We start from the raw sequence: 13,302 nt of genomic DNA, 5'->3' as shown, positions 1-13,302 counted from the left end.
GATTAGCATAGCTTTAGCGACCGTCGCCGACAGTCTCGACTCAAAGGTCAAGCTGGTCACCGCAAATCCATCTTCCTGTTGATTCATGTTAGTCCATAAGACTTTACAGCTATAGCGTCCTGTGTGGCTAGTTAATGTCATGCAGCTGGAGTACGCGAATCTCATATGGCGAGTTTCACCTGAGTTGATGATCGTGCCGCCACCAAGAGTTCCCCGCACGGCAGATCAATCTGGGGACTATCTCAAGCTCGCCTGTGAAATCGTCCGGCACCCCCAGCCGTACCCGCCGCCAATAAAGTCGGTAGAGTTGGGGAAAGCGATGGTCGGTCGCTTTGAGCGTTGCCTCCAGCTTCAATAACAAGGATGTAGATCAGGGAGTGCAACTGGCAGAGGCATGGTAGACACGACGACCGAGGCCTAGGCCATCGCCGCTCAGGATGGACTAATCCCAAAGCGTGGCAGACGCTTCTTCTGCAGACTTGCAAAGGTATAATACTGCTCAGATTCGCTCATTCTTCGTAGGGCGGCTGAGATAACAAGGTATACCACCACCGCTCAGGCTCTGGACTCCAGGAACGCGGATACCTAGCCGCATCATTAGCCCAACAGAGTCTGGCCTTTCTGGGGTGGCTTCAGCCCATCCTACTTAGATCTGGTTGAAGAAGAAGGGATCCTCACATCTCGACAGGGGCAGATAGCGACTTCATGCGACGCTTTAGTCCTTGCAAAGCATGAAGCGGTCTGCACTGCTCTACATCCTTATGCTTGTACCTTTTGCTCTTTAGCTCTTGTATGAGAGTAAGCGTCAGGGGGGCGTGCGTCCATTTTACTCGCCAAGGTTGCTGTGATATGATCCTTCGACCTTGGGAGTTTTTCCCATTGCTCACTTTGATATGTTGCCAAGACCTAAAGCCCAACCATTTCCCTTTTAGACGCTTGAGTTCTTAACAAAGTATAAGTTTCAAAAGAAGAGGTCAAAGTGAACAAAATTCTACGACAAATTATTATTCGATTTATTCGATTGGCCGTTACTACGCGCTCGCCGCTTTTCTGAAGCGATCCAGGCCGCAGCCACCACCAGGGGCCCATTTGATGCTCGTGCAGGCCTCCCCCGTAAACTCATTTATTAGTCTCAAAAATCTACGCCAGTCATTTTATTGGTATCGGCTGAGCCGACCCAATTCGTCGGGAGGTTTCATGGAGATCAGTAGTCGCTCTTCATGTAGCATTATAATAGCCATAAACACGCACTTTGTCTTTCCCCCCTTCTCAATAAAAAGTGTATGTGTAGTGGGATTGGGTCCACCCTTACTATCTTAAGCAACCCCTTTCCTGTATCCTATCCGCTTACTTAGGTGTAGATCCAAGCTCCGCGCAAGACCTCAATAGGTCCAGCAATCATGTCAGGCGACCGGGCCCCATGGCTTAGCAGCGTGGGCGAGGGGGACGGTGCAGAGATGATTGAAGTTGAATTCCCACCCATCACAAGTTCCGGCTTGAACGTTGTTATTCTCAGTGTGCTGCTGCCTCTGCTTGCAACGGCATGGACAGGATTGAGAATATGGACCCGACGCTTAAGAGGGATTTCATTACTTTTCCTAGAGGATATTCTCTGCTATATTAGCCTGGTGAGTTTACAGAATAATGGATACTTGGGCCTTTGGATTGACAATTGACCGGGGCCTTCATAATAGCTGGCATTTTGGGGCGTGAGCATCAGCTATATCTGCAGTAAGTAGGCTTTACGCATCCTCGCGGTAAAAGTATTAAAATCGATGCTGATAGATGCTTCTTAGTGGTTGTTCTTGGGGGTGCCGGATATCATGAGCGCCAGCTTCAACTCATATCTGCCGGACGATACTTGAAAGCTAGTTTCGCATCTCAGCTACTCTATGCTATCAGCTTAGGTTTTGCTAAGAATAGTATCGTGGTTATGCTTAAGCGCATTTTCTTTGCCCAATCCTATGCATGGATCGCGAACCTGATTATGGGGCTCAATGTTGTCTGGATGCTCCAAACCATCCTAACTTCTCTGCTTATCTGTCAACCCATCAATGTGAACTGGGATCCAACTGTACAAGGCCACTGTGGCAACGGGAGGATAGCCTATGCGTTATTCAGCGTTTTCGATATTATCACAGATGTGGCTATTGTTATCCTACCCCTTGGATTGCTTGCGCGTCTGCAGATGGAGAAGATATACAAGATCGCCCTAATAGGTGTCTTTGCCTTTGGCCTTGTGTAAGTCATCTTTTAGGAGCAAGCAACCCAGACCGATCTAATGCTTCACTCCCTAACACGCTGATTAGGACCGTCGTATGCACAGCTATCCGCCTTCGCTCTTACTTCGTCCTTGACATAACAGATCTCACCTTCTCTGGGATTACAGTCATGGTTACTGGTGTTATCCAGCTCTGCGTCGCTATTATGGTTGCAACTGCACCTCTCCTTCGTCCTGTATTAGACCGTACTATCGGCCGCTGGTTGCCCCTTTCTATTGGAAGAAGCTCATCACATTCGCCTTCTGATGGGTCTGCCCCTATGGATGGCTCTCAGGCCAACAGACCTGCAAATACCAGCCTGCAAAACGGCATTCATACCCGCTCAAGACTTTCGCCTGGAGGAAACAAGATGTTTCAGAGAATCACAGAGAGTGAGGAACATTTGAATTGGGAGTTGGGCGTAATGAAATCTGATAAGGGGAAAACATCAACGCATGTGGGTTCAGACGGCGAGAGCAACGGTGAAATGAAGTTAGCACCAATGGGACATATTATGATAACACGATCTACAGAAATTACACAGCATCAGCGAGCTCCATGAATATTATTCCAATTTTAAGTTGTTTAATACATTTTTCCTTAGCAAGCCTTTTGAAGCCTATATAACCCCCCTTAGAAGAAGGGCGGCATTTTTAGCATTATCCAACACCCCACCGTGGCGCAATAAGGCAACCATTCCATATATTAAATTACTCAACTTATATACACTTAACTGTTAAATATTATTTAGTTAAGTATAGCAGCAATAGCAGCAGTAGCAGCAGTAGCAGCAACAATACTAGCAGCCCACGCCTGAACTGGGGGGCTGCATAACAGAATTGGAGTACTAAGTAACCTCACTAAATTGAGCTTAGAACGAAAACCATCATTTACAGGTACCAGCAGGCTAGAAAGTCAGCTTCTGGTCGACGTTTGGCTGCTTGTAACGAGACACGACGAGCTTCTGCTCGATATTTTTCCGAGCGCACCACCACCGCCCTCAAGGAGTGGCGTCTCGCCATTCGGCGCGAGCATAGCGATCGTGGTAAGATTTGCAAGTTGTTTGTTTCCGCCTGCTAAGCTCAAACTCCTCTGACAGCGAGACTTTTCGACATCTCTAGAAGATCTGGTTCTCGGTAAAGATAAGACATCGACGGGAGAAGCAAAGCTCTTGAATGGTCCGAGCTCGCTCCATCCAAGTGGAGTGCTGAATACTCGGGCCTTCAGGCTTCTCATGATTGATCTCGCGTTCTATATACCGCCCGATTACGGTCAGGAACGTGTGACTTCGAAGACGCAACATTTGCTGACGGTAATCGCCAGATCTAGAATGTAGCCCAGGCAGTCCCGCATCCGCATTGTTATCATGTCCGGCGACAATGGTCAATATTGCTCCAGCATAAACGCTGTTCATTTTTGCTATCTGAGACTATTGCATGGCTGAGTCGTCTTGTACAATGTATAGAGCGTCAATCCAAAGAGACTGCTCGCCAATCTCCAAAGTCACAGCTCTCGAGTCACGGATTGTCTAGGGAGCATCCTTGGAATTGAGTTAGCCTGGGGTGAGAAGAAGGCTTGAAATTGTAGCAAGATGCTTCAGCATAGATGCTGTGCCCCAGACATAACTCAGTGCAACATCACGGCAATTGAACGGCATAGCAACAACGCATGTGCTTTTCACATCAATGACAAACATCAGCATAACGGTACTACTGGCCTGGTTTTGGCCCGATTCTGACATGTTGGCACCGATACAGTCATGGGATGTCTCGCGTTTGTGAATCCAGCTTTTGACTAATTCAAAATCATCGGTGTCGTTTATGATGCGTCCTCTAATTCGTGACAGAAGTTCTTCTTTGTTTGATTTGTGATGGTGTGAATGATCGTGAAGTGTCTGGAGTTGTACAATTCGACCCTCTGCTCGGGTACCTGGAAGCCAGGTACGGCGGACATTGATGTAGTTGTAAGCATATTCGACCGTCGCCGCCGTCGTGTGTACGTGCTCGTCTGAGGAAATACCTGGCGGTAGGAAGGAGGCTTTGAGAGCTACGAAGACAAACGCTACTGATGGAAGACGGGAATGTTGTTTCCAGATGCGTTGCTATGATCGGGCAAAACAAGCATTCAGCTCTGTGGTCGTTGATCTCGCGAATGGTCCCAAGTTTTTGAGTGAAGCCGAATTGCCGAGAGCTTCACTTTCCCTTGGAGGTCAAAGTCTTGCGACAGAGCTTTGCCGCGGGCGAGATGCGGTCCATATCGAGCTGAGAACACACGAAGCAGAGCTTATTAGCGTCGCTATCCATAGTGACTATTTAATAGAGGGGAGGTTTCATATAATTATTTATCGATCTACTTGTAATGGGATCTCATACCTAGAATTGTGGTATTGGTAGCGTTTAATGGCGTTGATGATAGCCTTGAAATATTTAAATACCGTCAACAGGACTAAGCTCACATGAAATCGTGGGTATGATAATCAAGAGCAGTATGTAACCACATGCATCTTTTCGTCTCAAAAGGCCACCCAATTGGCCCGATTATCCCTCATATCTAATTCTCGCTTATATATGCCTTTTACCTACTGCAAACATGTATACTAGAGGCTCAACTTTACGCTACTGCTACTCTACTTGTATAACAAGCTAAAACTCTTAGACTTGCATTCTTACATATTCAGATTTAATTTAATCATCTAGCCATTCCTGCCGGTAATCTTTATCAGTAGTTATTATGTTATATAGCATCATGCTTTTACGTCCTTCAAATCTGTATAAGTGCTGAAGTAAAAAAGCTGCCCTTTTTACTAAGACTCTATAAGACATCCTGCTGTAAGCCATTAGTGGCCCAAAGGCATGCAGAGACTTACCTGAGTTACTTTATACCAATGCTTTGATAGTCTATGAGGGGTATTTCTGGATTTTCGCTTGCAAATGATCCAATCATATTCCAGTCTGGAGAGCAATATCTTGCACCATTCAGCCTATAGGAAGAGGTAGACGCAAACAACCTGAAAGAGTTGAAACTAATTCGTCTCGTGGGGATGGCGGACATGGTTCCTGTATAAGCTTTACACCCTTACTATAACAATATTTCGTAGTAGAATGGAAATGATTCATTGAAGTCGCCGTAGAATTTTACACTTGCTTAAAGTTTATTGGTCACTCGCAAAATGGATGCAGTGTAGATACTTGTAATAGGTACGAGTTTGCCTGCTCCATCTCGTCACCAAAACATTGCCGAAATCATCAACTACCGTGTTACATTAATATGCAGGCTGCAACATTCTATCCATTTACAGCTTGCCACAACTGCTAGCCCCGCACGAAAGGTCCACAGAGACACGGCAGAACTTACAAAAGTGCAGTAGCTCTGCATCATTTGTTTAAATTACTTATATCTAAGTTCTACATATTATACTATAAGACTACTATGCGATAATCGAAGTAAGCATAACTGCTTTAGTTAGGAAGATAATATATATAACTCAGTAAGTCTATATAGATATAACACAGTTATATATACAATATATACACATCATGAGGCATGCAAGATTCTTTTGCGTTGTGCTTTGGATAACTAGGTACCTAGGCGGGGTATCTGAGGAGTTCCCATCAGGTAGGTAGTTCTCGAACTTGCTGTTAATAAAAGGCAAAAGTCCGCAAAAAGCGCGATAAGTCAGCACTAAGTGACAGGCGATTATTTCACGTAGAATGGTTCATTAGCTTCTTAGAATGCAACTCCACATCATAGGTTCATTGGTGGCCCTTAAGGAAGCAACGTAAATAGACAACCAGTTCGCGTCTACTAACCCTTCAGCTTATGTACCTCTATGGACCCCACCGCATGCTATATGTAGCAGCTGCATGGGTAGATACGCTTTCGTAAACGATAGTACTGCCACTAATCATCTTATACCCAAGTTCTGACTAGCCTTTTCCACCACGCGCGCAATTCAATGTGAATACATTCTCCGTTCATTTGTCTGACTGACTAGCTAGCTCAATTTCTCAGCAATCAGGCGATAATCGGCGGATGCAAGCCCTCTGTTCTTGGGTGATCGTTGAGAAACATTGTTGTAATTTTATTTGGGAAGTGCAAGACTGCGATCTTCAGCATGTCAGACCCTATGATGTGGTTCAATTTTAGGCAGCTCATATACCGTCCGCGTCTCTCATAGTTGCAATTCGCAAGAGTTTATGCATCGTGCTATTAGTGTAGGTGCTATTAGTGTAGATGCATTAAATGGACAAAGACTGCCGAGATCAACGCAATGTTGGAGGAAGTTGCTAATGCTCATCGCTTAGCTGGTATCGTGTTCAACTAGACTGTGACGAACAGTAGAGCAATTAGCGCGAGTATCCTCCAAGCAAGTACTGCTTTCCTAGCGCTAGATACGGGTTCGAAGAAATTTGGTGAGAACTAGGCGAGAATTTCGACATCGACCATCTTATCGCCGAAATTAGAGAAGCAGCGCCGAATTTGGATGTTCGCTGGTCCTCGGGGCAACAAAAAACGTTGTACATTATAGGCCCAATCGAGGTAAGCAGGAAACACTTCGTTTGTTATAGTGGTTGGAAGATTAAGTAATAGATTACACATCCTATCTTCTGTATCAAGTTTCTGCAGATTATGCTTAATGTGGTGTATGAGCCCCTCAAATCTGCGGGGAGTGGGCATCCTTTTCGAGGCACAGCGGCCGCAAAACGGCAGGATTCTGGAGCACCAGAGCGCCCCTCCTAGATCGTCTTTATCTAGTTCTACAATTTCGAAAATGGGGGAACCCTATACTTAATAGTTGATTACTCATGGGCATTCGGTATTCTAATCATAGCTTGTATTTCTCTGAATATAATACGTAGAAGACACTCGCTTTTACGTTTTCTCGTTTCGGACTTGCTCTATCCTTGAAACTCAGCTCCATCTTCTGCCTATCGGAGAACCAGTATCGCAAAATCTATTTATTTGAATGCCAGTTAAAATGATTGGGTTTAGTCTAACAGACAAGCAAAAGGCTTTGCGTGAGGGGTCTGCCAAAATTGGCAAAGAAATTCTCTCTCCTGCGAGAGCCATATATTCTCAATACAACGACCAAGAATCTCGATTTCAAGCCACTTTACCATTTTACGAACAGCTTGTGAAAGCAGGCTTTGTAAAGGCCCAAGTTCCGACAGCGCTCGGTGGAAGCAATGAATCGTTCATAGATGGCGCAATTGTTGCCGAAGAACTCTATGCGGTTGATTCGAGCATCATGCTTCATGTGCTTGGCACTGGGCTTGGGTTGATGCCTCTTATTCTTGGCGGCACACCAGAGCAGCACACGAAGTTTCTTGCTCCTTTCCTCACTTGCGATGGCAATCCACTTGCAAGTTTAACTCATTCGGAACCGGGTGGCACTGCCAACTGGCTTGAAAAGGGTGGCAAGGGACTGGAAACTACTGTGAGAAAAGAGGGTGATTACTACGTTGTAAATGGAGATAAGGTACGAAATCTCAACCAAATTATTGATCTATTAGCTCACTTCACGCTCACCAACTTTGACCGTATGCAGCTGTGGACTACTAATAGCGCCGGTTGGGATGGAAAGGGCGCTGCTCTCTCATGTCTCTGTTGTCGGTATTCTGAGGATGGCGGACCTCAAGATCCCCAGGATGATCCTGCGTCAAATATCATCGTTCTTCTGGTAACGCGAGACACGGTAGCTCAGAACGAACCTGGAGCATACCAAAAGATTGAAGAGCCGAATCTCATGGGTCACATCGCTGCCTCTGGCCCACTGACTAGATACACCAATTTCAAGGTCCCGGTTACAGACGTATTGGCACCGGGAAATGGCGCGTCAGTTATCGAGCGAGCATTTAGCATGTCTGCTGCACTGGCAGGTGCTATGTCTGTTGGAATAATGCGCGCAGCCTTTGAAGCAGCCTTGAAGTTTGCTCGAGAAGATAGCCGCAGGGGCACAGTGCCTGTTATAGAAAGACAAAGCGCAGCGGATTTGTTGATCAACGCTAAGCTCAAGATTGATACGTCTCGCATTCTCGTCTGGAAGGCCCTTGATGGAGTAGAAAAAGGAACTGGAGATGACAGGAGCCGATATGAAGCCTGCTTGCAGGCCAAGATCTACTGTAGTGATCAGGCTGTGGCTGCTGTCTGGGACACAATGCAGTTAGTGGGAATGTGAGTTTTCCCAGGCTCCGAAGTCATATGTCTCTCAAATAAAGTTTGACAAGCTAACGCACATATAGAACATCTTACCGAACCGATACAGAGTTCCCCAGATTGTTAAACGATGCTGCGGTGTTCTCACTTTTTGATGGAGGTAACATTGGTGTTCGGCGGAGGCAGCTTCAGCGGCTGATGCAGGATGAAGACTATAAGCCATGGGCAAGTTTATGGTGAGGGGGAATATGCGGAATTGAGTCGAGCTGTAACTATGGATTGGAGGCTCAATGAAAAAATCTCTCTGCTGATGACATTATCCGATCACAGTTTGAAGTAATCTTATCCGAGCCGGTCGTGGAGCTTGCGAGTTGTAAAGGCTGTGTAGTCTACCGCGTCTTGACATGTATCGCTCATGTGCATAGTCTATCTAGTAGGTGACATGTAGCCGTAGATCTATCGTATGATATAAATTCGGCTCCTATCATGAAATAACTGGGTTAAGGTCTATTGCGTTTCTGTGTCATAACCAGCGCAGAGCGTATCGAGCGTATCGAGCGTATCGAGCGTATCGCTCTCCCTCCATCTCGTACAACTGGGTAAAAGTACGATTTCGCCTGATACCCACGTGTAGAGTGCTGCGTGAAGCATGAGCTATAGCATACAAATGCCTCCTTTGTAGTCATAGGGTACATGGCATTAGAAAAATGGTATTGACTATAAAGAAATTCCATATCTGAGCCAGAAGGCTAGACAGACTGTTCATATCAAAAGACTTTGAATGAAACGCTCCTTGATCAATTCGACGCCGTGTGACTCAGCCGGCCAGCGATATTCACCATGCTCTTTTGGGTCAGGGATAAATACCGTGCGACTTACTAACATAGTGCACAGTATCATTAGTATGTATAAATGGATAGCTGAATCTAGTTGCTATACTTGGATCTTTGACGAAGAGAGACAGGAGAATATTTTGCAATTGCTCAATCACACATTATGGAGGGCGATTTTTTACAAACAGACCGGCTGCAGCCAGCCTCCCGACCTCAATCGGCAGCCTCTACCGTATTGTCCATTCTTGACGCCACGGTTGTTCGATTCGCGCCTACAGGAGCCATCTGGATCTTCGATCATGGCAAACCAGCTGAGATGGTTGGATGTCTCAAAGACTCTTTCATCAAGACACTCAACGCTTTCCCCCACTGGGCGGGCCAGCTTCAGTGGGCTACAGTCCGCGAAAATGGCTCCCACACAGAGCGTTCCCACCGACCAATGATTACCTACGGCCTTGATTCAGATCCTGGAGTTGAATGGAACGTTGTCCAGTTGGACTCGTCCCCAGCATCAATAGCTCCAGAACCCGCCTTACGAGCTTCCAATGAATTGTGGATAGAGAGTTTCCCCCAATCCAGTCTCATGATGTCTTCAACGAAATTGGCTCTGTATGATCTCGAGACCTTCCAAGGCCTGCCGAGCATGATTGTACAAGTCACTCTTCTGGGAAGCAGCGGCTTCGCTGTGGCCGCAAAGATGGCCCATCCACTAGGCGATGCTCATGCTCTTGTACTTTTCATGCGTCGATGGGCGTCAATCTGTCGCGATGGGCTTACGAAGCAAGACCTAACAAAAGATCTGGCGTATCCCATCTTTGAGCCAAGCTTGCTAGACTCCAGGGCCGCTGGCAACATCGATTCCCAAGATGGCAATCCAGAGCTTGTCTCAAAGGCTCGTTCTCTCCCTATGCATCGCCACGACTGGTGGGATACCACCGCCGGGCATCCAGCGACACTTGGCCAGTCAACAATAAACTCCAAGCCGAAAGATGCCGCGCTGTTGCAAAAAGCAATGATGTCCCCTGCGTACCCGCCGCCATGGGAGAGTTGGATTATTTCTAATTCTGTTACAACCAGCATCATACACTTTACGGGCGACGAGCTAGAGCGACTGAAACAGTCAGCTACGGGGACCACAGCCAAGGTGTCACGCCTTGATGCTCTGCTGGCTCATGTTTGGGCAGGCATCAATCGCGCTCGCTTACCATTGATGAAGAGCGACGATGAAGTCTTCTTGGACTTCACTCTAGGAATCCGCGCTCGTGTTTCACCGAGTCTCCCAGACACCTTTGTCGGCTCACCTCTGGTGTTGACGCATATAAGCTCTCCTATCGGCAACGTCGCGGCTTCAGACACCAAGATCGAATCAATAGCCTCGGAGATCCGCACATGCCTTGATAGGTTTACGCCTGAGGCTGTAGCGGCTATACTTCATGAGGAAGCGCATGAAGTCGCGCCTCAGCGTCTATGGAGGGCATTCCTTGGCAGGAAGCACACTCTTGCCACTTCGTGGGCTCGGCTTGGTGTTTACGACATTGATTTTGTTGGAAACGGGTTGCGGCCACGTTATGTGCATGCCATTATGGTCGCCATGGATGGTTTGCTGTGTGTGATGGACAGCGGGATGCTCGATGGTGGTTTGGACATCTCGCTGTGTCTAGAGTCAGAAACAATGGAGAGATTTCTGAAAGAAGACAAGCTGCGAGAATTCTAGAAGATAGCGGAATAGAGTTCCGAAATAAGTAAGAGTGGCTGACACAATGACGTTTTCCCGTCGTCTCTCACCTAGACTATGTATTTGCTACTACTGTTCTGTAGTCGCCAGCTAGCCTGAGTGTTTTCTCTGTGCTCGGTGGGTAAACAGTCCAGATCAAGCGTTGTAAACTCGATGAATTACAGCATGTGGATGTTGACTATTTTCTTTCTTTAGTCCTCTGTTCAATGTTTTCTTTAGATATGTGTTATATACTGGAATAGACTTCATAGGCGAGTTTGCGCGACCTCGATTTTAATTGATCAGAATACAGGTAAATCAAGTTTCTCTTTTATAGCTGATAGACAATGAATACCCACATCACTGGTCGTATACTCGAGTTGGTATACGATGAGCTATTTCTCAGCGCAGTACGCGATAGAAACTAATCATATTATAAATCTAGTATAAGACAAATTAACTCCTAGTCACCAATTGACCTGAAGTATACAATGGGCCCAACGCCGGTCATCACTAGGGATAAAATGCGCGGAAATACTGCACTCAGTATCAGTCCTGTCCTAATAAGCCAAACGCACGCAAAACTCCGAACAAAATCTATCCTACAATTCAAGAGAACCCATGGCCAACATCCTTCTCACCGGTGCTTCCGGCTACCTAGGCGGCAGTATTTTAGCCCAACTGCACAATTCGGGCGACGGGGGCATAGAGCTACCAGCCCATGGCACTATCTACGCGCTCGTTCGCAGTGATGCTCAAGCACAGGCTGTCCAGGACTATGGCGCTAAACCCGCGGCGTTTGATCCAGGCGATGAAGCCGCCATTGAAGACTTCATTATGGATCATAAAGTATCAATTGTCATCTGGTTCATCGACGTGGTGAATGTTGACAGGCAGATTCTGTTCATCCGAGCGCTAGCTAAGCTGCGGCAGCAGACTGGTAAAGACGTTCATTTTCTGCAGGTAGGTAACAGCACTCACTCCCCAATTTCTATAAGAGGCGAAAGTTGGACGAGGACGAAAGTTGTCTTAAAAAAAGTCGCCGCTTTTTCCTCCACTGGACATGTACCTTCTATTAGCCATCTTCATGCTGCAATTACCAACATCTGCCAATAATAGACATCTGGGGCAAAGATATTTTCCGATTTAGCGGGAGCCCCAACAGACAAGCCATTACTAGATACAGATCCTGGGCTATATGAGATCCAGAAGAAGCAACAGGATCAAGCTCCATATCAGGCATTTCAAAAGGTAGACACAACCCCTGGCTGAGGTCTCTATTAAAAGATACAGCAAATGAATGACCAACATTTCTAATAACGTATCAGGCTGTCGGCACAAACAATACCATAATCGCTTTGGCAGAGGAGCTTGGCGTGAAAAGCTACATCATTGCGCCATGCATTGTTTGTAAGTTAATACCTGCCTTCAAAAGCCACAAACTTGTGAGAGTTGGTTTCCTATCCTGAGTGCTCACAACTATCCAGATGGCAAGGGATTGGGATTCGGCAACCAGATTTCTGCTCAGACCGTAGCTATTGTTAGAGCAGCCAAGGAGGCAAAGCGAGTCTATCGCGTTGACGACAATTCGCCGGTATGTCACTTGCTAGTCCTCAGATGTAGCTATCTGGAGAGCCGATGCTGATTACGATTCTGACCAGACGTGGCCCGTATGCCACATAAGAGACAACACCAGCCTCTATATTCACCTGCTCGCCACCATTCTCTCTGAGAGTCGCAATCCTGGTCACGGAAAACAGGGCTACTATCTGCCTTCGCCGGGTAGCATAGTATGGGACGACCTCTACAGTCGTATGGCAGCAGCACTGGCGAAGAAGGGCATTGTCGACGGCGAACAGACTACGCTGGCGGATGATGAAGCGCTTGAGGCGATGGGCCGCGGGCTGAAATGCCCGAAAGCTTTTGTGCGGGTACAGTTGGCTGGAAAGTGAGTTTTGTCATTCGCCCACTTCCATGTGAGGCACAAAGAGCCGATTTGCTTACAAGACGCATTTGAATGCTTAGATGCACACTTACACCAAAGAACGGCAAAGAAAGTCTGGGATGGGTGCCTAACTTTACGCCGGAGCACATTCTGGAAACTGCAGAAGCGGAAGTCGAGCTCATTCTGAAACACATTTGATGACCGATTCTAATACCTAAAATCGGCTAAGTTATAGGCGACGGAGGACCCCCAGTTATAGGCAAAGAGGTGATATCGTTGCTACCAATGAACGCAACCCGTAGCTCTGCACTAAATTATACATGGTCAGTAACGAGCGAGTAAGGATTCATATTTAGACTATCGACTAAAAAAATCAACTACCGGATACGATAT

General features: G+C 46.7%; 4 protein-coding genes across 4 annotated transcripts; all 4 read left to right on the top strand.

The window, feature by feature from the left end:
• Nucleotides 1-1,400: 1,400 nt before the first annotated feature.
• On the top strand, nucleotides 1,401-3,401 carry TGAM01_v204736 (integral membrane protein; the record flags this gene model as incomplete). Its single annotated transcript, XM_018801564.1, has 6 exons — nucleotides 1,401-1,628; nucleotides 1,695-1,731; nucleotides 1,797-2,241; nucleotides 2,310-2,753; nucleotides 3,158-3,306; nucleotides 3,361-3,401. 6 exons carry the CDS (start codon nucleotides 1,401-1,403, stop codon nucleotides 3,399-3,401), a joined length of 1,344 nt encoding a protein of 447 aa, XP_018665357.1.
• A 3,838-nt stretch (nucleotides 3,402-7,239) lies between these two features.
• On the top strand, nucleotides 7,240-8,657 carry TGAM01_v204735 (hypothetical protein; the record flags this gene model as incomplete). The annotated part of the gene is made up of 2 exons (XM_018801565.1): nucleotides 7,240-8,435; nucleotides 8,504-8,657. The coding sequence occupies 2 exons, from the start codon at nucleotides 7,240-7,242 to the stop codon at nucleotides 8,655-8,657; spliced, it is 1,350 nt and encodes a 449-aa protein (XP_018665358.1).
• Nucleotides 8,658-9,413: 756 nt separating this feature from the next.
• TGAM01_v204734 (transferase) lies at nucleotides 9,414-10,964 on the top strand (the record flags this gene model as incomplete). The annotated part of the gene is made up of 1 exon (XM_018801566.2): nucleotides 9,414-10,964. One exon carries the CDS (start codon nucleotides 9,414-9,416, stop codon nucleotides 10,962-10,964), a length of 1,551 nt encoding a protein of 516 aa, XP_018665359.2.
• Nucleotides 10,965-11,585: 621 nt separating this feature from the next.
• Nucleotides 11,586-13,107, top strand: TGAM01_v204733 (hypothetical protein; the record flags this gene model as incomplete). Its single annotated transcript, XM_018801567.1, has 5 exons — nucleotides 11,586-11,927; nucleotides 12,293-12,374; nucleotides 12,452-12,558; nucleotides 12,626-12,912; nucleotides 12,990-13,107. The coding sequence occupies 5 exons, from the start codon at nucleotides 11,586-11,588 to the stop codon at nucleotides 13,105-13,107; spliced, it is 936 nt and encodes a 311-aa protein (XP_018665360.1).
• Nucleotides 13,108-13,302: the final 195 nt, after the last annotated feature.

The sequence above is a fragment of the Trichoderma gamsii genome (genome assembly GCF_001481775.2).
Source record: "Trichoderma gamsii strain T6085 chromosome Unknown Scaffold_14.2, whole genome shotgun sequence".
In the NCBI taxonomy this organism is placed as follows: Eukaryota; Fungi; Ascomycota; class Sordariomycetes; order Hypocreales; family Hypocreaceae; genus Trichoderma; species Trichoderma gamsii.
Note: the sequence above shows the minus strand (reverse complement) of the source record. Positions and strands in the feature narration are given on the sequence as shown.